We start from the raw sequence: 24,868 nt of genomic DNA, 5'->3' as shown, positions 1-24,868 counted from the left end.
GTGTTTCAGATACTGCAATAATCCTGGAAGCTGAGAAGATGTCAAGAGAGTTGCTTCCATGGGCTGAAAAGATCAAAGAAATTCAAGCAGAGATTGGTAAATTTCTCATAGATTGAGATTAATAAGAATCCGGATAGAGGGATAGCTTTCTCCAGGTTTGGTGTCAGGGTTTGGTGGGTTTTTTTGGCAATTTTCTAGGCACCATCCATCAGTCCTGCCGGTTGGGGCGGTGCACCTGCTGTTTTTTAAGTATTGTCTTGGGCAGATTGTCAGCTATCCCAACTTGGTCAGTTAGAAAAGAAAGACTCTCAGGCTCATGATTAGCCAAAAGTTCGCTTTACTGAAGCCAAGTGGTGACAGCCGAAGCAGAGCTGGATCCGGGGTTTTCTGGCCCAAGGCATATGGTTCCCTTGTTCCCATCCATCCCCACCCCTGGTTACCAACAAGTATCCAATTCGGTGCTAACAAATAGTTTGGGTAAAAGTCCCTGTCTTTGCGGGCGGGATGGTTCTGCATTCCTTTGTGTGACCTTGGAGTGGCCAGCGGTTCTCACAGGACGGTACGATGCAGAGTTTTGTTTGCTCGTGCTAACCCCTCCCTTTATTGCACTCCGCTGATCTCCCCCACCTGCCCCCTCAGTTGAGTATGGCTGTCTGATAGCAGGAAACGCCTGGCTGAGCAGGATGGCAGTCCTGACACAGATGTTGCTTTCTTGGGCTCCCTGAAACATTGACTTGGGCAATGAGCAAAAACTAGAGCCCTATTCCACCCTAGCATTCTCCTGGATGGAGGGAGCCCACACTCATGGTCTAGCTATGAAACTGGCAATCTTTAGAAAATGTCACCGAGGCTCAGACTCTAATCATCTCAACAGAAGACAATCTCTGTGGTTCAGAGCTGTAGAGTCCTTGGGGCTCTCTGAACTTACTTTCTTGCACAGGTTTCGTTACCTGGCTAGGTAACATCTTTAGTGCTAGTGGGGTTTGCTCCCCGTTTATGTGCAGTAGCCTGCCCTGTCATTGATGTGGGGTGTGGCTTAGGCTATTGTTTCCTGCTTGGTTATTTGTCTGGTGTTAATCCCTGCTTATCCCGGATGCACTGTGCACTGGAGATGCTCAGGGTGCACCTAGTTGGGCGGTGAAAGATCTGCAGTCAAACAAGCAGTCAGGGAGCACCAAGGATTCCGCTTCCTTGTCACTCAGAACCTTTTGCAATTCAAATTCATTAAGTCAAATGGTGTTCTCTAAAGCAAGCGATTTCTCCCTGCTCTCTTGATAGCTCCCTTTTCATAGGGATCGGAAGTCTCATTCTTCCATTTGCCAGGCTGAGATGCCAACGGGGTATCCGTTTGGTTTGGTTTGCTTTGCTCAGCCCTTTAGAAGCAAGCCAACTGGATATTGGGCCAATTCTTTATACTGTCCACATTCAGGGTGTGTTCCAGGGTCTTCCCTTCCGTTCATGTTTTCTGGATACTACCAGTTAACAGTTCTACTGTTTCACGTATTGCTGTTTTACTCATGCAAATCCTGAGTATGCACTTTCCAGCCACTTATTTCTATCGCGTTTCTCATTGTTTTATCATTTTTGGTTTTAATTCGAATATCGATTTATTTATAAAATGTATGGGCTGCATATCTTATCATACGGCTTACAGTCATAAAACTACATCTATACATATACAATTAAGGAACCGGACAACCCTTTGTCTGACATGGGATAGGGTCTCTTGCTCGAGCAACAGATTGGGCTGGAAGACCTCCAAGCTCCCTTCCAACTCTGCTATTCTGTTAATACATAAACAATTAAAATCAAACATTAAAATCTAAGGACGCATGAGGAGGGGGGGCAGAGGGGGGGAGGTAGGATCTTGTTACTCAATCAACCACCTCCATTGTGATGTTCCCCCGTTGGGGCACAAAGCCAACTATCAGAGTCAGGTCTTTAGGCCCTTACAAAAAGATAGGAGGGTTGGGGCTCGACCTCAGATCGGGGGGAGGAGCTGTTCCAGAGTCAGGAGCCACAGCAGAGAAGGTTCTCCTCCTGGACCCCACCCGGAATAATTGGGCTGATGGGACCCTCAGCATGTCTCCTCTGTCAGCACGATTGGGATTGGGCCGATTTCAGTGGGGTGAGAGCAAACCCCCCTCCCTTCTAGTGCTGATGATGTTACCTAGTTGGGTAAATAAATGTCCTCAGGAAAGCAGCTCAGCTCAGAGAGCAGCAAGGTCCCCAGAGTTCTTTGCTATTTTTTCTTAAAATGTGTTTTTTTTTAATGGATAAAAGTATTTGCCTAACTGCTCCTTCTAATTTTTCTTTCTTCTTTCCCTTTTCACGGCCCCATCCTAATTTGTCTCAAAGCTGATATTCATTACAAACTGAATCATAGATGGATGTCCTATAGGGGCCACCTTTATTTATTTAGTTTTGACTCAGTATCTCTTCACAACACAATAAAACTATGCAAACAATCTAAAGCTTACGTAGCTGATATTCAAGATGACGACGAGGAGGTAAGCGCCTTCCCTTCTCCCTTTTCTGATGGAATGACGTGGTCGTTGACTGAGTTTGGTTGTTGTATCCTTCGTCTTATGGTCTGTCCCCACTGTCAGCCTGGCCTGGATCTGGCAGAAAAGGACACCAGCCTAAAACTGGCTGTGCCCATTGCTGATCCCTCTCCTGCATCAACCGTCTCTGGATAATCCCTGGATAGCAAGACATCTGGTTGAAAGCTGTCCTCATGCGTTCAGGCCAGGGGTGCAGGAGGGGGCTCAGATGGGGCTTGGGTGGGGTGGGGGGTGGCAGGCTTGAACCCACAGTTTGACGGTGGGGATTAAAGCAGGAAAGCACCCGTGGGTGCCAAAACTCAGCCGCTCTACCTGGGTGCTCAACATAGCTGCAGAGAGTTCGTTTTCAGCGTGGGGTTCAGGATCTTTCCAAGCTTCACCTGCCCTCTCAAAGCTTGGCAGCTCCCTTCAACCTGCCATGGAGCTTTTGGGCACAACTGTGGAATGGTGTGGCAGAGCCTGGCTCTCCCCGAATCCTGGTAGCTCACAGTAATCTGTTGGGCTGGGTGAAGGACCAGCTTTGAGGGAGAAGGTAGGGTTTTTCCCCCAAGTGCAGCTCTTTGGAAAGCCCGGAGTTGTGCTGAGTCTTGAAAGAAGACAGCTGCAACCACAGCTACCGTACAGTGGTTGCGGAGGTGGGAACGGCTGCCAGTGTTGAGAGAGATGGCCATTTCTGCTAGCCAATAGTCTTGCAGGGCTCCTGGAAGCCCCCAAAACAGTGAGCATCTGCTCAGAAGAAGGAAAGAAGGTGAGCAGATATGTCCTCCTCACCAACCTGAGGTGGCCGAGAGACTTTGTCCTCCATTGTGGGAGTGACCTGAGTTTGCATCAGATTGTGTTCATCGTGGAAGCACTGAAGATGGTTGCTGAGTTTATGGGGACAAACTAAGGCCAGAACAAGGGATGAGGGAAGACTTACGGGTTTAGGAAGAGCTGAGATAAGGACTCGGCAAACAGTGAAACAAAGCGGCTCCCTGTTCATCTCTCACCATGGTTAGGTGCAAATGTGGACTGGCCCATAGACTAGGTTTGATCATGGCTTCCAGGGCCCTGCTAGTTCACCCAAATGCCTCCTTGGTTCCTCCTGGATGTCCCATTGTTTCAGGAACTTGATCTGCCCCACTCTTTGTGGTTGTACCGTATGGGTTGCATTGCTACGGCTTCTCCATATTCCTCCACTGATTCATCTGGGGAGGCTCTGATTCTGAACGTCCTTCAGGTGAGAATCTCTCCGTCATTCACTGTAAATGATGTCTGGACTTTTTCTTTCAGGCATTCTTAGAAGAAGCAATTCGACACAAACATGGTAGTTACTACATTGGATTGGTTTACAATAACAAGGAATGGACATGGCATCATACTGATGGTAAAGCTTTAAACACGTAAGTGTCTAATTCAAGTTTGTTTCTTTTAGTCTGAAATATCTTCAGATCTGAGAGAGGTGGCACAAGAATATACGGTAATAATGGTATTTGTATGATGTCACCACACTTCAGTGGTGGGTTGCCCCAGTTTGCACCGATTCTATGGAACCAGTAGTAAAACCGACGGGAGGCTCTGCCCACTGACCCCAACGTCATCAAAACACTTCTGCGCATGCACAGAAGCTCCTGCACTTGCACAAAATAGTGTGTGTGTGTGTGTGCTTCGCTCATGCGCACGGCCCCGCTGCAAACCGGTAGTAATGGTAAGTAGAACCCACCCCTACCACACTTGTGTCATTATGTGGGGATCGTTACAAATTGCTGCAAATGGATTGGGGTATAGAATCTCTCAGATTAGATAGATAGATAGAAGATAGATAGATAGATAGATAGATAGATAGATAGATAGATAGATAGATAGATAGATAGACAGACAGACAGACAGACAGACAGACAGACAGACAGACAGACAGACAGACAGACAGACAGGAGGAACTTGGTAGGATGTGGAAAGTCAAGGCCAAAGCAGGAACAATCAGGGATGGGACTCCCAAGCTGGGAGAGTGGCTCCCACAGATCCCAGGAACGACACCAGAGGAACCATTCACATTTCCAATGATAACGACAAAGTGACCAGTCCTCAGAGCTCTTTACCTTCCCTGGTCTGTAAAGCAAAAGAAAACTGAAATAAGGTGATAAGCACAGTTGCAGTTTCACTTAGTGACCACTTAACAACCCAGGCTGACCTTGGGAGGAGGCTGAAGAAGCCGAGGAGTGGAGAGGGCAGGAGGGGATATCAACCCCAGTAATTAGGCAAGGCTAGAAATTCAGACATTGCGTTCCAGATCCTTCCCTTCTCTGTGCTCCTGTAGCATATAATTGTTGCTTTCTCTTGATTGCTTGCCCTAAAATGGATCTTTCCTTTGGAAATATGCTCAGTGCCTCCTCCTGCTCTGCTACTCAGTCTAGTGCAATTTAAATCAATACTTCGAATTACATTCAGAAGCATTTTGGCATCCAGTGCATCATCTTAGGAGCTAACAGAGAGGAAGGGGCCAATCTATTTTCCAAGGCACCTGAAGGCCAGACAAGGAATAATGGATGGAAACTGAACAAGGAAAGATTCAACCTAGAAATAGGGGGAAATTTTCTGACAGTGAGAACAATCAACCAATGGAACAGAAGTTGCCTCCGGAAGTTGTGGGAGCTTCATCTGTTGTGGTCCGCCCGCAGCCTGCGGAGCTGGCAGCAGAGTTGGACAATGATGAGGCTGAGGAAGAACATGGGCCAGTTCTGGAGGCTGGGGAAGGCCCGGATGAGGGCTCTGCATCGGAGGCAGAGATGGGCCAGGGCCATCTGGGAGTGATGCATGGACTTCGGAGCCTCCAGAGGCTGACAGTAGAGAAGCAGAGGAACAGGAGAAGCCTGTTCCTAGTGCATGTATGAGAAGAGCTGCCGGAAGACAAGAGCAGCTAAAGCAGAGAGGACGACTCAGGAGTAAGGCCAAGAGATGATTGGCCCCATAAGGCTTAAAAGATCAGCAACGGTGCTTGGCCTCTATGCTGGAAAAAACCTTTGAGAGATTTGTTTTGTGTTTGGATGTATTTCTTTCTTGTCAGCATTTTCTGTTCCTGAACTGTTGCCAAGAAAAGCTTTGGCAGTTTGCCTAATTATCCCAAGGTCAGAGATGAAGTGAAGAATGGTGTTTTGAGAACTTTGCTTTCATTTAATTTGGAATAAACTGAGAATGAGTTAATTCTCAGCTGTTTTAATAAAATCTGTTTGTTTTTAGAACTGTTTTGCATTTAATATTAACTATGTGGGGTCATAACATCATCACTGGAGGTTTTCAAGAAGGGACTGGACTGCCATCTGTCAGAAATGGTGTAGGGTCTCCTGCTTTGGGGGGGGGGTGGGACTAGATGACTTACAAGGTCCATTCCAACTCTATTAATCTGTAATAACATAAAATGTTTATGACTATTAACACCTACTTGGAATAGACCTCTATAGTTTGTACCCATTGTCGCTTTCAAGGGTTTTCCCAAGGCATCTCTGCATAGAACATATTTGTGATATGTTATGGTGTTGCCCTAGGTTTCTGTTCCCAAGTGTTTGTCCTCCATAAGTAGTGTGCACCCCATCCAGCAATACCCACAAGTCCAGGAGCACCCAAGGGATGGACCAGCTCGCTAGGTAGCTTTATCTCCCACTCAAAAGACAGCCCTGGACCTGGGGGACTTCTGGCCGACGTTACGGTGAGATCAGACACAGAGAGCAGGTCTCCATGTTTCCCTGCCAAGTTCTCCCCATTGGTGGGCTCCTAAAGGAACCAAAGCTGCCTTGGAGGGGTGGCGAAGCAAAGAGGGATGCCCTGTGAGGCCTCAGAGAGTCACAGCTCTCCTGCCTAACCCGGGACTTACTTTCCCTCTCAGCCATGACGAGGAGAAGAGAGAGCCTAAGATGGCTGCCACAAAGCTGGGATATTCGACAACCATCTAAGCTTTTGAGCTGGAGCGGACTTTGGTGAACAGTGTGGAACTGAGTGAGAGGATTTTTTTTACCCAAAAGTTCACCCCAAAAGAGAAATCTGGGATTTACTCAGAACTATCTGTTAAAGCGACAATCAAATATTTTGAGCAAACTACCAAACTGTAAGGAAAGGATTAAAGAGAGAGAAAAAAATATTTTAAAATGCAGGAAATTGGACTCTCAAATTGGGAAGACATGACATTGGGAAGGCAATTTAAAATGCTGGAATTACAGATTTAAAAAATTAACACTGCTTCTATAATTGAATTACAATTTAAAATAATTAAAACCAGATTTCTAGTAACAATATTGAAAATTAACCTGAGAGTTCCACCTGCTGATGAAAGGAAAATATACAAGCCTGCAAATACCCATTTAAAGGACTGTGAAAATATTTTCTGGACTATATACATCTACCCCATGACCACTGGAGATTTAAATGTGAGAACAAGGAAGTCATTTAAAGTGACCCCTGAATGTTGTTATATAACTAAATCTATAAGGTGATTTAAAGAGGCTTGAATAATTCCCTGGACTATGTAAATGGAACTGATTTGACTACTTATGGAACATAAAGAACTGTTATTAGTGTATACTTTGAAGAGTAACCTCAGGTGTGAACAAATGGTTCTTGGGCTATTGGCTAAAAATGGAATTTATTAAAACAAGATAAGATGCAACATAAGGAGGAAACGAGCGGAAATTTGAATGTTTGAACTGGATGTTTCAAAGCATAAATCAGGGGTGAAATGCTCCCAGTTCGGACTGGATCGCCCGATCCGGTAGCGATGGCGGCAGGTGGTTCGGAGAACTGATAGCAAAAATCCCTCCCCACCCCCATGCCCAGCTGAGCTACGCAATCATCAGAAGCTTTTTATTTTATTTTTAAAAGCATTTTTTCTACAACCTCTTTGGCCGAAAAAATGCTTTTAAAAGTAAAAAAAAAGCCTCTGCCAGTCAGGCAAGTCAGCTGGGATCGTCAGAGGCTTTTTCTTAAAAAAAAAAAAAGCCTCTGCCGATCAAGCAAGTCAGCTGGGATCATCAGAGGCTTTTAAAAGCATTTTTAACAACCTCTTTGGCCGAAGAGGTTGTAGAAAAAATGGTTTTAAAAGTTTTTTTTAAAAAAGTTGGCCACGCCCACTCAGTCATATTACCCCCCCCTCACTAAGCCACGCCCACAGAACTGGTAGTAACAAATTTTACATTTCACCACTGGCATAAAGGATAAGATACAGAAAGAATATAAGGCGATTATGGAATTAACGGATGGCATAGATCAAAAATGGGAAAATATTATACAAAGGACAATGAGCAATGACCAAGATGCCCAAGAAAGGAAGGAGCTACCAGAAGGAATAGAGGGAAAAACAGAATTGAGGAATCAACAAAAAGAAGATAACAAGGAGTCACCAATAAAATTAATAACGTTTGATGAATCAAACCAGGGGGAAAACATTCTAAGAGTTCTGAAACTTCCCCAAGAGATACTTGGGGAAGGGAGACAGGGGTCCAGGCTGATAATTTCAAAGCTAGACAGTGGAAGAGGGTAGGGATGGGAGAAACACTTAGATTGACTAGACAGGATGTAGACACAAATACAGACAGAAATAAAGATTTAAGAGAAGAATATGGGAGGCAAATTTAAAAAAGAATAAGAATTAAAGCATTGATGCGGGCAAGAGATGATGGATAGAAGGCTGATAGGAAAAAGAAGAAAGAAAATCCCCCCCCTTTTTTTTATAATGGTGGCAGGAGGAGAAATTAGAACAGAGATAAGAATGTGTTCAATAAGAGATTGAGGGATTGTACATACACCTTCACAAGTAATAATAAAATGGGAAAATTAGAGATTGAATGATGGCATTATTAAGTACGGTTAAATAATGTTGTGATTGGTAAACGCTGAGCAATTAGATAAGGGAAAAACTTTTAATATAAAAATGTGTATTAATACTAGAACCATATAGATTGGATGAAAGCAAAGAATATGAATAATTTTGTATGTTTAATATCGTGATTGGCATTAGAGTAGTATATTGAAACATTGAATAATGAAACAATGAAGGATAGTATTTTAATATAAATAGAGTTAAAGAGTGAAATATGGGAAATATGAGTAAGAACTAAGTATTAAAAAGGGGGAAATTAGAGATTGAATAATGGTAATATGATTTGTAGTGGAATAATAAAGTGAAATAATGAGTAATAAAATGATGAAAGAACATATTTTATTATAAATAGGTGTATTAATAGTAGAATCATATAGATTGGATGAATACAAAGAATATTAATAGAATTAATTTGTATGTTTAAATAATATTGTGATTGGTATTAGAATTGTATATTTAAATATTATTGAACAATGAAATAATGAAGGATAGTATTGTAATACAAAGGGAACGTCTTTTAATATAATGGTGACATGAATAAAAGTTACAATAGAGTCAGAAATAAGAGAAAGGGGGAATGTTAACATATACATTTTTATAAAATAAGATAAGTGCAATGATAAGAGGGCGGTAGTATTATGTATGTTTAAACAATATGAAATAATGAAAGATTATAATTTGATATAAATGTGTATTACTGCTAGAAATATATAAACTGGATGAATCTGATGATTAATAATATAATTTTATCTATACTGAAATGTATGGCACCCAGGTGTCACACTGTTCATGCATTGATATGTATAGATGTATGTATGTAATATAAAATTTAAAAAATGAAGGGGAAAAAAAAAAGAAGAAGACATCTCCAGACCTGGTTGGCCATCTCAAATGAAGGAAGCCATCTTGCTTGGCTTCACCCTCCATATATTTATCCCATCAGGATCCTAACAGTCTCCAGGCATGAGGCTTCCACAGGGTGATCCCCTTGGCTTGGGATGGAGATGTTAAGTGTGCTAACCTTTAGCATTGTGTTGGATCTAGAGATGACACACCGAATGGAGTTCAACTCTTTATTCAACTCTGTTTGCACCCAATGGACAGAGTCTTGCCAAGCTAAAGCTATAACCTTCTAACCTAAAAGGTAAAGGTTCCCCTCACGCATATGTGCTGGTCGTTCCTGACTCCAGGGGGTGGTGCTCATCTCCGTTTCAAAGCCGAAGAGCCAGTGCTGTCCGAAGACATCTCTGTGGTCATGTGGCTGGCATGACTCAACGCCAAAGGCGCATGGAATGCTGTTACTTTCCCACCAAAGGGGGTCCCTATTTTTCTACTTGCATTTTTTACCTGCTTTCGAACTGCTAGGTTGGCAGAAGCTTCTAACCTTCTAACCTACTAGATTCTAAGATGTGGCTACCCTGAACCTCGTTCCCTCTTCTTCATCCAGGATTGCACAGCCTCTTATTACAGGCCTCTTCCTGGGAAAACACTGTAGAGCCAAATCTACCCCACCCCCCACCCCCCGGGTTCTGCAGGTGCATATTCCATCGGACATTGGGATGACACTGAGCCCTGAACTGATGGAGGACCTTCCCCAATGCTGTCTTGCAGGGAGATCATAATGAGGAAAAGACCAAACTCTCTGGTGCCCCACAAATGAGTACCCATCAGCCGGACCTCCCCTCCCCCTACCACCCCCAACTGAAACCACCAGCAAGGACGGCAATAGAAACACTCCTCAATTCCTGAAGCAACCAAGAAGGGGGCCACGGTCCATTTTTAAGAAACAGATGCCTAGAGATACGTCACCTTTTGCCATGGCCTGCTCAAAAGGATGGAGGGGGAGATGTGTCCCCAACTCCATCTCTATGTCTCTGCCAAATCAACCACAGACCAACACTTGCAGTTGTTAGAAACTCCCACTGAGGGGAGGGAAGAAGGTGAATGGACTGAACTTTTACTTCCTGCTCCAAAGTCTATAAATGATGCTCATTTTGTCTGGAGGACTGACGACTGTTGTTTCTTCTTTTCAGATACTGGAAGGAGGGAGAACCAAGGAACTCTCGCAGTAATAAATGTGCAAGACTGGCGAATGCATGTAATACAAAATTGCATTGTTGGTATACTGTACCTTGTTCGCTTCTGGCAAGAGGCATTTGCAAGAAGAAACCTGAGGACAAATGGATAAACTAATTCTTTGCTGAACGTTGCACAAAATTGTATTTGATGAACTCAGTGAGAAAAAAATGCCAATCGGTGAAGCTGCCTCTTAAAAACAGTTGCCCCAGTCAGCCACTGTGGGGGCATGAAAGAACTCCGGACTTTGACCTCAGCTTCCAAATACCTTTTCCATCCTGCCTTTTCGGAGATGAAAGACACTGTCTTATTTAGCAAATAAAAAAGAATGAAAAAAAAACCTGTTTTTCCTGTTTTCATTCTATTTAGTTCCTGCTGGGGAAATTTGAATCAGAATCAGAATAGAGCTGGAAGGGACCTTGGAGGTCTTCTACTGCAACCCTCTGCTCAAGCAGGAGATCCTATGCCATTTCAGACAAGTGACTGTCCAGTTTCTTCTTAAAAACCTCCAATGTTGGAGCACCCACAACTTCTGACGGCAAGCTGTTCCATTACCGTATTTTTCGGAGTATAAGATGCACCTTTCCCCCCCCAAAAGGGGGTGAAAATTTAGGTGCGCCTTATACACTGAATGCAGCCCCCCCCACTGGCCCCCACCCTTTGGCCTCTGCCTCCCAGCAGTTTACCTCCTTGCAGCAAGCAGCAAGAAGAAACAGCTCCTTTCAGCTTCAGCACAGCCTAATTAGCACAAGTTCATTGGATCGGCCTCCCAACTCTCAAATGTTTTGCGCAGGCCTCTGCTGCTTACTGAAAGGAGGTATATTGTTGGGAGCAGATTTTTTTTTTCTTGCGCTAATCAAGCTATGTTGAAAATGAAAGTAAAGCAGGCTATTTGCTGTTTGCTGCAATGAGGCAAAATTGCTGGGAGGCAGAGGCAGATTTCTTGTTTTCCTCACCAAAAAAGGTAGGTGCGTCTTATAGTCCGGAGCGTCTTATATTCTGAAAAATACGGTAGTTAATCGTCCTCACAATAGGAAGTTTCTCCTTAATTCCAGGTTGCTTCTCTCCTTGATTAGTTTCCATCGATTGTAACTTGTCCTAACCTCTGGTGCTTTGGAAAATAAATTAACTCCTCTGCAGCAGCCCATCAAATAGTGGAGTACTGCTATCATGTCCCCCCTAATCCTTCTTTTTTCTAGACTGGGCAAACCCAAATCCTGCAAGCGCTCTTCATATGTTTTAGACTCCAGGCCTTGAATCATCTTAGTTGCTCTTTGCACCTTTTCCAAAATCTGAACATCTTTTTTGTAATGTGGTGACCAAAACTGGATGCAGTATTCCAGGTGCGATCTTACTAAGGCTTTATAAAGTAGTACCAATACTTCACATGATTTTGATTCTATGCCTCTGTTTATACAACCCAGGATTGTATTAGCTTTTTTGGCTGCTGCCCCAGACGTCTGACTCATGTCTAAGTGATTGTCCATTAGGACTCTAGGGTCCCTCTCACAGTGAGGCCAGGTCTCGCCTAATCTGTATCTTTGTATTTTGTAATTTGTATCTTTGGTTTTTTTCTGCCCTGGTGTAAAACCTTGATTTTCTCCACATTAAATTTCGTTTTGTTCGATAAGACTCATTGCTCGAGTCCGTCAAGATCTTTTTGGATCCTGAGCTTGTCTTTGGGGCGTTGGCTGTTCCTGTCATCATCAAATCTGATGAGTTCTCCTTCTATTCCCTCATCTAAGTCACTTACGAAGGTACTGAAGAGTACTGGGCCTAAGATGGAACCACTGCTTACTGTCAGGGTTCCAGTTAACACACCCAAAGGAATCAAAACTCCAAGGCAGGCATATTCCTCTAAGTACAGATTTATTGGGCATGTCATATTGGCACATCTGGGGAAACCTGATTCTAACACCCCCCCCCCACTCACCAGGACGGCCACCCTAGATTTGGCAAGCTGAATAAACCTCCTTGCCAGGTTGGCATCGATGTACTTTCTCAGCTCGTGCATTTCCCTGGGGGTCATGGAATACATCTTTGGCTTGGGCAGCTTGGCTCCCGGCACGGACTGTATTGTGCAGTGGTGAAATGCAAAAAAATTTTTTGCTACCGGTTCTGTGGGCGTGGCTTGGTGGGCGTGGCTTGGTGGGGGGTGTCATGTGACTGGGTGAGTGTGGCCAACTTTTTTTTTAAAACTTTTTAAAGCATTTTTTACTACCTATTCACCTGAACCAGTAGTAAAAATAATGCTTTAAAAAAGAAAAAAAAAAAAGCTTCCGACGATCACAGCTGTGTCGCGCGATCGTCGGAACCTTTTAAAAACTTTTTTAAAGCATTTTTTTTACTACCAGTTCGAGCAAATAGGTAGCAAAAAAATGCTTTTAAAAAGTTTTTAAAAAAAAAGGTTGGCCACACCTCAAGCATTTAATGACCGCAGTTGAGGTCAGTTTTGGTTCTTCAGGTTGTCTCACATTGGTTTGGCAGCCCAGGGCTCGTTTAGGCTAGTTGTCTGCCGTGTCTCTCCAGTGCAGGTGAATCTCGAGGTCCATGGCCACCACCATCCGGACGCAGCACTGGCAGCGGTGGTGCTGGTACTGGCTGGGGGAGCAGGTGCTGGCACCCACTGGCATTGAATCCAACCCTGACCGGGGTAGTATGCCCAGCCAGGAGAGATTTGGTCCACAGGGGGCAGCCTGAGGGGTGGCTGGTGAGGCGGACTGCCTGGCTTCGATAGCCCCATGGCCCCTTGCTACAGTCCCGGGCTGGACTGGCCTAGGGGCCCTAGCAACTGGCTGGCAGCTGTCACGGGTTGGGCTGTCAGACCGGTAGACCAGGTTTGGCAAGGGAGGCTTAGGCATGATCCACTTTGCGCCGGGTGAAATGAGGAGGAAATCCCACTCTGGGTGGCCACATTCCCATGGCTGGGGAAGGTGAATATTGGTTGGGCCAGGACCATGCCAGGTTGACCACTTTGGCGTAGCTGACCCAGGCTGCCAACGCTCAGTTGATCAAACCTCTTTGGCAGGCCTGCCAGGGACTGACTTCTTGACAGAGGCTGGATTCCCCATTCTCTGGACTCACTGAGGTCCAAAGGCCTCGTTGCTGTCCACTCAAAGACTGTGGTGCGCTCCGCCGGAGCTGAAGCAATCTGTGGTTCCTAGAAAACTGGGCAGCTGGCTAGGTCTTCAGGTCCTCAGCCTGATATAATTCCTGGCCAGTTCATTGGCTCTTGGGGTGCTTGGACCCCAGTGCTGCCTCCTGAGCCATCTCACCACTGGTGGAGTTCCTGAGCCGACGGCCAGGGTACATGCTCCTTGGAACGGGCACCCAGTTGGCATTCAATCTCTGCTGCTGCTTCCTCCACCATCTCAGCCACCGAGGGGAAATCGAGGCTCCCAGAGCTGTCCCCGCAGGCTCCCCCAGTTCCCGTGGCTCCACTGGTGTCAGGGGATTTCTCTTCCATCTTCTTCTCCATTTTCCCAGAGACTTCCGCTGCCTGGTCTCCCAGGTAAGCGGCCAGGGCTCCGGACCCTGGACATCAACCCTGCAAATGCAGGAAGCTTCTTGGTTGTTTTTTATTTGGAGAGTCGGGTTAGTGTCAGGGTTCCAGTTAACACAATCAACGGAATCAAAACTCTAAGACAGGCATATTCCTCAAAGTACAGATTTATTAGGCGTGTCAAATGGGCACGTCTGGGGAAACCCAACTCTAACCCCCCCCCCTCAGGTTTTTCCCCCAGTTAAAAGGAAAGTTTTCTTTCCCCTTCCCATGCAATGCATCACGTGGTCCAATCAGGTCACAGTCCAAGGGTCAATTGGTCTCAGAGCCCACCTCCTTGCACCTGGTGGGAAAGTCCTTGGTTCTCAGAGGAAAGAATTTTATTTTGGCTACAATCCTTCAGCTATTGAATGTTAAAAACCAATAAAACTAGGTTACCAATATGGACAGTACCCAGACACGCGATAGAGAACATAAATTTAGAGCAAAAGCAAGATAAGATTACATATAAGGAACTCCTTTATAAGGAAGGAGTCAGACTACAGTTAAAATCCATGGAACAATTAAAAGAAGAAGGGACTATTAAGACTTGGTTTCAATATGGACAGCTGCTGGCTAGATGGAGAGAAGATCAAAAAATTGGTATTTTGCAGCAGGATCAGAATTTGATAAAGCAAATAAGAGATGAAGGTCAAATGCACATAAAAAGGTTGTACAATGCATTATTGGAAATAGATTCAGAAACAGACTTAGTCAAGGGTTGTATGATAAAATGGGCACAAAATGTAGGTGAACCAATAATGATGGAAACATGGGAAAAGATATGGGTTAGAAATGTAAGATTTACACAAGCACAAAATTTAAGGGAGAATTTTTACAAAATGTTTTATAGATGGCATTTAGACCCAAAAAAACTAGCTTGTATGTATCCAAATTTACAACCCAAGTGTTGGCGATGTGAGTGTGAAGATGCTACATATTTTCATATATGGTGGACATGTAAAAAGATTAAGGCTTTTTGGATAAAAATATGGTGGATTATTCAAAATATTTTGAAGAAAAAAATTAAATTTACACCACAGTTTTTTCTGTTGGGAATAGTTACGGATTCAGGGCCGGATTTTCCTATAGGCTAACTAGGCTTCAGCCTAGGGCCTCAAGATCAAGAGGGGCCTACATTCAAATTGTAAGCAAAATTAAAATTACACTTTCACTATAGGTGAAAGGGCCTCATAAGTGGAATAGCCTAGGGCCTCTTTTCATCTAAATCCGGCCCTGTACGGATTGTACTGTAATAGAGACTAAGCTGGTTTTGAACTTAATAACAGCTGCCAGATTACTGGTGGCACAGTACTGGAAGAAGGAAGATCCACCTACTATTGAGGAATGGACATTAAAAGTTGTGCATTTGGCGGAAATGGCAAAAATTTCATCATACCTTAAAGACCATTCAAATGAGAGAGATATATCGGAATGGAGAAAATGGATTGATTACATACAGAAGAAGTATCCGAATAAGAAGATTCATATAGCTTATGAATGAAATAATATTAAGTAGTTTATGTTTGTTTTCTTTTGAGTTATAAGGAGTTAAGGACCTAGGGAGAATATGAAATGTAATAATTTGTTAGCACATTTTAGTTCTTGGTTTGTGAATGCTATACCCTGTGCTCGTTCTGGGAAGTCTAGGGAGGGGGGTGGGGGGAGGGAGGGGAAGGGGGGGTGGGAAGGGGAGGGGGGTTGAGGGGGGAAGGGTGGGGGGGTGAAAATGTTTGTATTTTTCATAAAACTTTTCAATAAAAAAAAAAAAAACCAATAAAACTCCCCTTAAAAACCTCTTCAGTCCAGTCCGGCCTGGCGAAATAACTATGTCTTAGGGTCATGGTGGAAAGAGCACAGGTCAGGGGCCACCGGAGCTCCACGGGGAGTTGATTCCATAAGGTAGGTGCACCCACAGAGAAAGCCCGTTCCCTAGGAGTCGCCAGACGACACTGCCTGGCTGACGGCACTCCAAGGAGGCCCTCCCTGTGGGAACGCACCGGGCAATGGGGAGCTGTCGCTAGCCGCAGATGGTCTGTCAGGTACCCCGGGCTTAGGCCATGTAGGGCTTTATAGGTGATAACCAGCACCTTGAATCTCACCTGGAGGGCAACCGGTAGCCAATGCAGGTCACACAGGAGGGGTGTAACATGAGAGTGTTGGGATACTCCCATCACTACCCACGTGGCCACATTCTGCACCAGCTGAAGCCTCCGAGTGGTCTTCATGGGCAGCCCTATGTAGAGAGCATTGCAGTAGTCGATCCGGGAGGTCACGAGCGCATGAGTGACTGTACGGAGGTCATCACGGTCCAGGTAGGGGCGCAATTGGCACACCAGACGAATCTGTGCAAATGCCCCCCTGGTCACGGTCACAACATGATCTTCCAAAGTCAACCGTGAATTCAGGAGGGTGCCTAAATTGTGCGCCCTTTCAACAGGGGGCAACTCCTCTATAACCAATATGGAATATTGGAATATTCCCTTGGAGCCGAGATGCCGGTACCCACAGCCACTCCGTCTTGGTGGGGTTGAGCTGAAGCCTGTTCCTCCACATCCAGAGCCGCACCACTTCCAGGCACTGGGACATCACGTCGAGGGCATCACTGGGCTGGTTCGGGGTGGATATAAAAAGTTGGGTATCATCAGTGTACCGATGATACCTCACCCTCAAACCACGGATGATCTCCCCCAGCGGCTTCATATAGATGTTGAACGCATGCCATAGGTTCACCATCACAAGGCTATTGTTTGTTTTTGTGTGAAGACTGATGCAAAGAATGAGTTAAGCAGTTCTGCTTTCCCTCTCCTGCCTGTTACTTCCTTGCCATCTTCTTTCTTTAGTGGACTGATTGTTTCCTTGACCTTTTTCTTGTTATTTATATGTTGAAAGAAACTTTATTATTATCTTTGACTTTTGTTGCAAGTCTCTATTCTGTCTTAGTTGTGCATCCCTATTTCCATTTTTTGTACTTATCCGTTTTGTCTTTCAATTTATTAGAGATCTTTGTGCAACTGTGCTGGTTTCTTCTTGGGTTTCTTCTTTTTGTTGTTGTTTTTTTCAGTGATATTATGTTGGACTGGGCTTTTATGTTCATATTTTTCAGTATTTCCCATGCTTCTTGAGTTGTTTTTCCCTTTAGGATTTTTATCCATGAAATTTTGCTTAGGCTCTCTCTGAGTTTTGTAAAATCAGCTCTTTTAAAATTTAAGACACTGGTTGGGTTATATTATATTGCTTGTTTATTGTTTGTAAACTTTATTGTTTGTAAGCTGCCCAGAGTCACTGAGAGTGAGTGGGCGGCCATATAAATCTTTAAAATAAATAAATAAATAGTCAAGAGTGAAACATTGGCAGCTACGTGCCTCATTTGTTTCGACTTGTCATCTTACTGGAGTATTGAAAGCCCCCTAAACTCCATGTTCATCCCACCCACCACCCCAGGATTTGCCATCCAAGTCATTGTAGAGGATTTGTTTGTTTGTTTGTTTGTTTGTTTGTTTATCACATCTCTACTCTGCTGCCTTCAAAAAGTCCTTGGCTTACATAGAATACACTAGAAGGTTTCACAACATCCATGGTGCTTTTAATGCACTGGACCACATAAGAGGCTCAACAAGAACAATAAGAGCATCACTAAACAAAAAGAAAAGAAAAGAAAAGAAAAGAAAAGAAAAGAAAAGAAAAGAAAAGAAAAGAAAAGAAAAGAAAAAGTGAGACATCATCAAATCAGGAGAAGTCTCTCCTAAACAGCTCCATCTCCAACAATTTCAGAAACGTCCACCAAGAGGAGTCTAAGTTAATCTCCTCCGGGACGCTATCCCACAAGATCAGCAGCATCTTCTCGCTTTAGTGCCCCAGAGCTGCTGAACCTGGCCACTTGGTAGGACAATCCTAGCAGATCTGATCGGTCTGATTGGTCATGGCTAGTGTTCTGTCTCCGGACTTTATGATTAGCCTGAAGAAGCCAGTTAACTCTTAGCAACAGGTTTTCGTACAGATCAAGTTTATTTTCAGGCATTCTCAAAACATAGGCTTACAATCAAGGTGAGATTCATCTGAGGTGTTCATAATCTGTCCCAATTCTTAGTGTAAAAGGACAGTAGATCTGTCCCCCTGTTCAGAAAGCATGCTTCTCTCCTCCGTGGCAATTCGTAATGGCCGGGGCTTTGTTTTACACCTGGGCAGAGAGCCTCAGTGGCCAATCAGACACACAGATGTGGTCACATGTCATGGACTACATTTCCCATAATGCAATCTCTTAAGGAGACAGCTCTTAATTCTTAAAGTAACCAAATTTTCTACCTGAACAGCACAGCTAGCAAAGGGGGTTCTGCTGGGTCCCAAATAATAAAGGGCAGGTTCCTTTTTTAAGCCAGTGGTTTGTTTCTAACATCTTTTGCTCCCTCATTATATGTTTGCCTTTTGTTGATGTCTTCATCTAGACCAGTGTTTCTCAACTTTGGAAACTTGAAGATGGGTGGACTTCAACTCCCAGAATCCCCCAGCCAGCGTCCTCTGGTGGCTCATCTTCAAACTACAAACCAGGGTTAAAACTAGGCAAGCACCACACCCTAGTGGCCAAAAGGTGTACTGCGCCAACCCACCCTAGTGGCCAAAAGGTGCTGTGCACCAACCACGTTGCTAAGCAAGCAATGCATCCTAGTGGCCAACAGGTGTACTACATCAAGCATAACGCACCCTAGTGGTCAAAAAGCAAACTGCAACGACATCTCCTAATGTTTGCAACGCACCCCACAGTTTGCAACTTTACACGCAATGGAAGGTTTCTGAAAGCCATCTCGTTAACATCCAGCAGCAGCTAGAAGACCCAGAGCTTGTGATGGACATGCAACGCTTAGAGATGTTGAATGCAGAACATGGGAAGATATTTCAAGGTTATAAGGACTCCTTCCACACTGCACTCCAGGCAAAAAACACATCAAGGAAGGAAGCCCAACACTCCAACACTCACACGCGTCTGCCGCTCATTCTTCCAAGAAAGCTGCGAGTGAGAAGGCCGAATCCAAAGTAACCTATCGCTCTCATGCGCCATCTCATCAATCACAGGTGGTCTCCCCTTACAAATCATCCCAGTCTCTTTGTCTCTGATAGAAAATATCAGCCACTAATTGAAACCTGACTAGGTGGCTCAGTGGCTAACACACTGAGCTTGTCAATCAGAAGGGTCGGCAGTTCGGCGGTTAAAATCTCTAGCACAGGTCTCCTGCGTGAGCAGGGGGTTGGACTAGATGACCTCCTTTCCAACTCTGTTACTGTTTTTATTGTTTCCAAGTGGGAGGCAAGCATGTTCACCTCTAGGTTACCACGCTGCTGAAATACATCCTTAGTTATGGAAGTCTTTTCTAAATTCAGGAAAACAGTTTTCCTTTTAGTTGAAGCAATTTTTTAATGTGCACAAAACTAGCCTATTCAACAACTAAACAATAGGGAGCAAATTCTGGAAGTCGTTAAATACATTTGCAAGTCTTAAGAAAAATACAAACTCGACCGGGATAGAGGGTTATGGAACCCATAAATTTGCCACTTGTGGAATCTTCTCTAGGATCACTGTTTTCTATTGTTTAATTCTCTGGCCCAATTTTTTTTTTTTTACTGTTTGTTGCTTTCTCATCCATCACATGCTGAATGTATTTATTATTTGTTTCTCTGCCCTTTAAAAAGACTTGACCTCCTCCCCCCAGTCAGTGTGTGCATCCTGCTCCCTTCTTCCCCATCTTTCTAGTGGTAAATTATGAGTATTGCAAAGTTTGTTGTTGAAAAGTTTTAATGGTTTTTCAGGTGTTATGGTGAGATAAGTGAGCAGCAAATACATCAAACAAACAAACAAACAAACATTTTGTTTCTTTGCCTGAATTACTCGGGGATTCGTATTTTGGGGTGGGCGAAAAAGCCTCCTTGCAAAGATCAGTCTTCTCTTTCCCCAACACAGAGAACAAGATCCTTCAGCTCTGCACCGCTGGGGCTGTCCGAGTTTACAGGAAGAATCCAATGAAGGGGAGTTTAGCAGCTCCTGGGCTCCTGGTTCCACCGGAAGACTCCTAGTATTCTTTGGAAGGTTTTCTTTTGCTCACTTTCAAGCCTGCTGCTGGAATCTGCTGCCCTGTAATTTAAATCTGCTCTGCTCTGACTGGAAGGGTGCTGAATAAGCGTTGTTTGGTGTGTGATATCCTTTTGAAGCACTCCCACCTTCCCCTCGGTTATCTTTTCCCAAAGCTGTTTCTTCTTTCCAAGCTCAAGCCAGTTTTACTGCTGCCAGTCTAGAAATCTTCTCCCATAAATGTGTGCCAGATTTCTCGACCCAAAAGCATACTTCCTGAAATAAAGCCAAGCGAGACAGAGAATGAAAGGATGGCAAAGAGCGGCTCAGCCTTTCTCGGGCTCTTCTCAAGCTGTGGGGAGGGGAGGGGAGGGGCCTATATTGGCTGCTGATGGGTTATAACTTATAAAGATGACTTATAAAGATCAGACAAGGTAGGATAGTCCTACCAAGTGGTCAGGTTCAGCAGGTCTGGGGCACTAAAGCAAGAAGGTGCTGCTCTTGGTGGACATTTCTGAAATTGTTGGAGACAGAGGTGTTCAGGAGAGACTTTGCCTGATTTTATGATGCCTGTTTTGTGGCTTTTTCTTTTCTTTTTCTTTTTCTTTTCTTTTTTTGTGTGTGTAGTGATGCTTTTATTGTTCTTGTTGAGCCTCTCACATGGTTTCATGCATTGAAGAACAATGGTTGTTGTGAATCCTTCTATTGTATTCTAGGTAGGCCAAGGACATTTTTGAAGGCAGCAGAGTACAGGTGCGATGGATAAATAAACAAATCAATAAAACCAAATCTCTACATTGGCAAATCCTGGGGTGGTGAGTGGGTGGAGTTCAGGGGGGCTTTCAATACTCCAGGATGTTGTACAACAAGTTGTACTTGTTTATTTATTTTAGAGTTATATGGCCGTCCATCACTCTCAGCGACTCTGGGCAGCTTACAAGCAATAAAGTTCACCCAGCACTGAACTAAATAGAATGAAAACAGAAAATACCAGGGTTTTTTTTTTTTTCATTCTTTTTTATTTGCTAAATAAGACAGTGTCTTTCATCTCTGAAAAGTCTGGATGGAAAAGGTGTTTGGAAGCGGAAGTCAAAGTCTGGAGTTCTTTCATGCCCCCACAGTGGCTGACTGGGGCAACTGTTTTTAAGAGGCAGCTTCACCGATTGGCATTTTTTTTCTCACTGAGTTCATCAAATACAATTTTGTGCAACATTCAGCAAAGAATTAGTTTATCCATTTGTCCTCAGGTTTCTGCTTACAAATGCCTCTTCCTACCGTCATACAGTCCAGATTGACCCAACACATCAATGGGGTTATACATTCATTGTGAATTGCTGCACACATATTATTATAAGGGTCACGTGGTTCTCCCTCCATCCAGTACCTGAAAAGAAGAAACAACAGTCGTCAGTCCTCCAGACAAAATGAGCATCATTTATAGACTTTGGAGCAGGAAGTAAAAGTTCAGTCCATTCACCTTCTTCCCTCCCCTCAGTGGGAGTTTCTAACAACTCCAAGTGTTGGTCTGTGGTTGATTTGGCAGAGACATAGAGATGGAGTTGGGGACACATCTCCCCCTCCATCCTTTCGAGCAGGCCATGGCAAAAGGTGACGTATCTCTAGGCATCTGTTTCTTAAAAATGGACCGTGGCCCCCTTCTTGGTTGCTTCAGGAATTGAGGAGTGTTTCTATTGCCGTCCTTGCTGGTGGTTTCAGTTGGGGGTGGTAGGGGGAGGGGAGGTCCGGCTGATGGGTACTCATTTGTGGGGCACCAGAGAGTTTGGTCTTTTCCTCATTATGATCTCCCTGCAAGACAGCATTGGGGAAGGTCCTCCATCAGTTCAGGGCTCAGTGTCATCCCAATGTCCAATGGAATATGCACCTGCAGAACCCGGGGGGTGGGGTAGATTTGGCTCTACAGTGTTTTCCCAGGAAGAGGCCTGTAATAAGAGGCTGTGCAATCCTGGATGAAGAAGAGGGAACGAGATTCAGGGTAGCCACATCTTAGAATCTAGTAGGTTAGAAGGTTAGAAGCTTCTGCCAACCTAGCAGTTCAAAAGCAGGTAGAAAATGCAAGTGGAAAAATAGGGACCAGCTTTGGTGGGAAGGTAACAGCGTTCCATGCGCCTTTGGCGTTGAGTCATGCCAGCCACATGACCACCGAGATGTCTTCGGACAGCACTGGCTCTTCGGCTTTGAAACGGAGATGAGCACCGCCCCCTGGAGTCAGGAACGACCAGCACATATGTGTGAGGGGAACCTTTACCTTTTAGGTTAGAAGGTTATAGCTTTAGCTTGGCAAGATTCTGTCCATTGGGTGCAAACAGAGTTGAATAAAGAGTTGAACCCCATTCGGTGTGTCATCTCTAGGTCCAACACAATGCTAAAGGTTGGCACACTTAACATCTCCATCCCAAGCCAAGGGGATCACCCTGTGGAAGCCTCATGCCTGGAGACTGTTAGGATCCTGACGGGATAAACATATGGAGGGTGAAGCCAAGCAAGATGGCTTCCTTCATTTGAGATGGCCAACCAGGTCCAGGGCTGTCTTCTGACTGGGAGACAAAGCTACCTAGCGAACCGTTCCATCACTTGGCTGCTTCTGGACTTGTGGGTGTTACTGGATGGGGTGCACACTACTTATGGAGGACAAACACTTGGGAACGGAAACTTAGGGCCACACCACCACTTTTATGTCCTTCCTTGGCCAGCTCATTATACTGGCACGGTATCTGACGATTGGTGTTGATGGCATGGATCTTGTTCATCCCCTTGAGCTGCCTCTTCAGGATCTTTGTGGTACTTGGATGTTGCTGTTTTCATCCCCTCCTCCTCATGGTTCCCATGAATATTTATATTTGTTTGTTTGTTGTATTTATCTGCCTCTGATGTCATCTTGAGGTGATTCTGGGTGACTTATAAACATTAACTATTTTCCCTCTCTGGACTATCATCTGACCACACTTCTCCAGTCCAAGATAATGCTAGACAGGCAGACAGACAGACAGATGGTTGAGAGAAGAGAAAGAGATGGAGGGAGGGAGGGAGAGATGGTACCGTTTCCCCGAAAATTAGACCCAACTGGAAAATAAGTCCTAGCATCATTTTTCAGGATGCTCGTAATATAAGCCCTACCCCCAAAATAAGACCCAGTTAAGATTGTCAGCCGGATGGTGCATTTAATACTGTATTCTCCCCCAAAAAAGACCTAACCAGAAAATAAGCCCTAATGCATCTTTTGGAGCAAAAATTAATATAAGACCCGGTCTTACTTTCGGGAAAACATGGTAGATAGCAATGCACACACATACACCTGCACATACACATACTCACGTGTGCGCACATACAAACATACATATGCAGTGAGAGAGAGAGAGAGAGAGAGAGATTCTATATGCCAATCCATCTGCTGTAATCTGTAATGATTACCAAATACTGACAGATGTCTGGTGACAACATCATACAAATACCGGTATTATATGCTTGTGTCCTCATGGTACAGTAATTTAATTATGATCATACACACTGCATCTTCTGCTACCTCTTTCAGATCAAAAGACATTTCAGACTATAAAAAAACAAATGTGAATTAGACACTTACGATTTTGGAGGTTCAGTTCCAAGATTGTACCACTGCCACTTATCTGTTAAGTAACTAAGGACTAATCCGATGTAGTAAGGACCTTGCTTTCTTTGAGCTACTTCTTCTAAGAACTTCTGAAAGAAAAAAATCAGACATCATTTACAATGAATGATGGAGAGATTCTCACCTGAAGGACATTCAGAATCAGAGCCTCCCCAGAAGCATTCCTGAAACAATGGGACATCCAGGAGGAACCAAGGAGGCGTTTGGGTGAACTAGCAGGGCCCTGGAAGCCATGATCAAACCTAATCTATGGGCCAGTCCACATTTGCGCCTAACCATGGTGAGAGATGAACAGGGAGCCACTTTGTTTCACTGTTCGCCGAATCCTTGTCTCATCTCCTCCTAAGCCCGTAAATCTTCCTTCATCTCTCGCTCTGGCCTTAGTTTGTCCCCATAAAATCAGCAATCATATTCAGTGCTTCCACAATGAACACAATCTGATGCAAACTCAGGTCAACCCACAGTGGAAGACAAACAGTCTCTCGGCCATCTCAGGTTGGTTCCACCTACAGAAACAAATTCTTGCTTGCATGTGTACTCTATGACTGTTGATACAGATTGCTGGTGAAGAAGTCATGGAGAGGAGCATGGGAAGAAGTGAGAAGAAACTTTTGGACCTCTTTAAGCCTGGCCGTCTTGGAAGCTGGGGACCTAGGTGGCACGAGACCGATTGGTTGACTACATGAGGCTGAAAGTGCAGGCTTTGGTCAGGTGGAACCTCTTTGAGGGTCTGGATGAAGTTCTACAATGGTTTCACCTCCATAAAAATTAAGATTGACCCAGTTCTTCAGCAATGCCTCCTGATGATGTAATGATGAAGTTATCCATTCAGTTGTATCTGATTCTTGATGATTTTGTGGGCCAGGTCTTTCCACAACTTCTGATCTTGCCCCCCTAGCTTGTTTTATGCTCTGGCTGGTGCCAGCTTCAATGGTGTCCAGCCACAAAGTTCTTTAGCAGCCTGGGTTCCTTTTTGTGCTAACTCTTCCCAACTGAATTGCTTTCTCTAGTGAATTCCCATGCATGACATGGCCAAAATAAATGAGAGGCAGTTTGTGATTTTGCTTTTAGTGAAACGTCTGATGTTATTTCTTCCAGTACTTGCTTGTTAGTCACCTTTGCTGTCCAAGCCTTC

General features: G+C 44.4%; 3 protein-coding genes across 18 annotated transcripts in view; 2 read left to right on the top strand and 1 right to left on the bottom strand.

The window, feature by feature from the left end:
- The window catches only part of LOC117656724 (CD209 antigen-like protein B), a 36,476-nt gene extending 25,643 nt beyond the window's left edge, over positions 1–10,833 (top strand). Inside the window, exons 6-9 of one of the 3 annotated variants that reach the window (XM_060692184.2) lie at positions 10–96; positions 2,359–2,510; positions 3,837–3,946; positions 10,443–10,833. In XM_060692184.2, the coding sequence (XP_060548167.2) occupies positions 10–96; positions 2,359–2,510; positions 3,837–3,946; positions 10,443–10,602 (509 nt within the window). In that variant the 3' untranslated portion in view covers positions 10,603–10,833. The remainder of the gene's footprint in view (positions 1–9; positions 97–2,358; positions 2,511–3,836; positions 3,947–10,442) is intronic. The other 2 variants (XM_060692186.2, XM_087874775.1) reach the window with 2 other exon arrangements.
- LOC132709238 (uncharacterized) overlaps positions 1–24,868 on the top strand; it is a 124,618-nt gene that overhangs the window by 27,984 nt on the left and 71,766 nt on the right. The gene's annotated exons all lie outside the window — the stretch shown is intronic.
- Positions 21,084–24,868, bottom strand: part of LOC132711969 (uncharacterized) — a 44,894-nt gene continuing 41,109 nt past the window's right edge. For all 14 annotated transcript variants that reach the window (XM_087874760.1, XM_087874769.1, XM_087874763.1 and 11 more), the window contains 2 exons: positions 23,689–23,804; positions 21,084–21,471 (listed from right to left, as the gene is read on the bottom strand). In XM_087874760.1, coding sequence (XP_087730886.1) covers positions 21,312–21,471; positions 23,689–23,804 — 276 coding nt within the window. In that variant the 3' untranslated portion in view covers positions 21,084–21,311. The remainder of the gene's footprint in view (positions 21,472–23,688; positions 23,805–24,868) is intronic.

This window comes from Pantherophis guttatus, chromosome 8 (assembly GCF_059756535.1).
Source record: "Pantherophis guttatus breed Tessera chromosome 8, ASM5975653v1, whole genome shotgun sequence".
Lineage (NCBI taxonomy): Eukaryota > Metazoa > Chordata > Lepidosauria > Squamata > Colubridae > Pantherophis > Pantherophis guttatus.
This window is presented reverse-complemented; position numbering and strand designations above follow the sequence as displayed.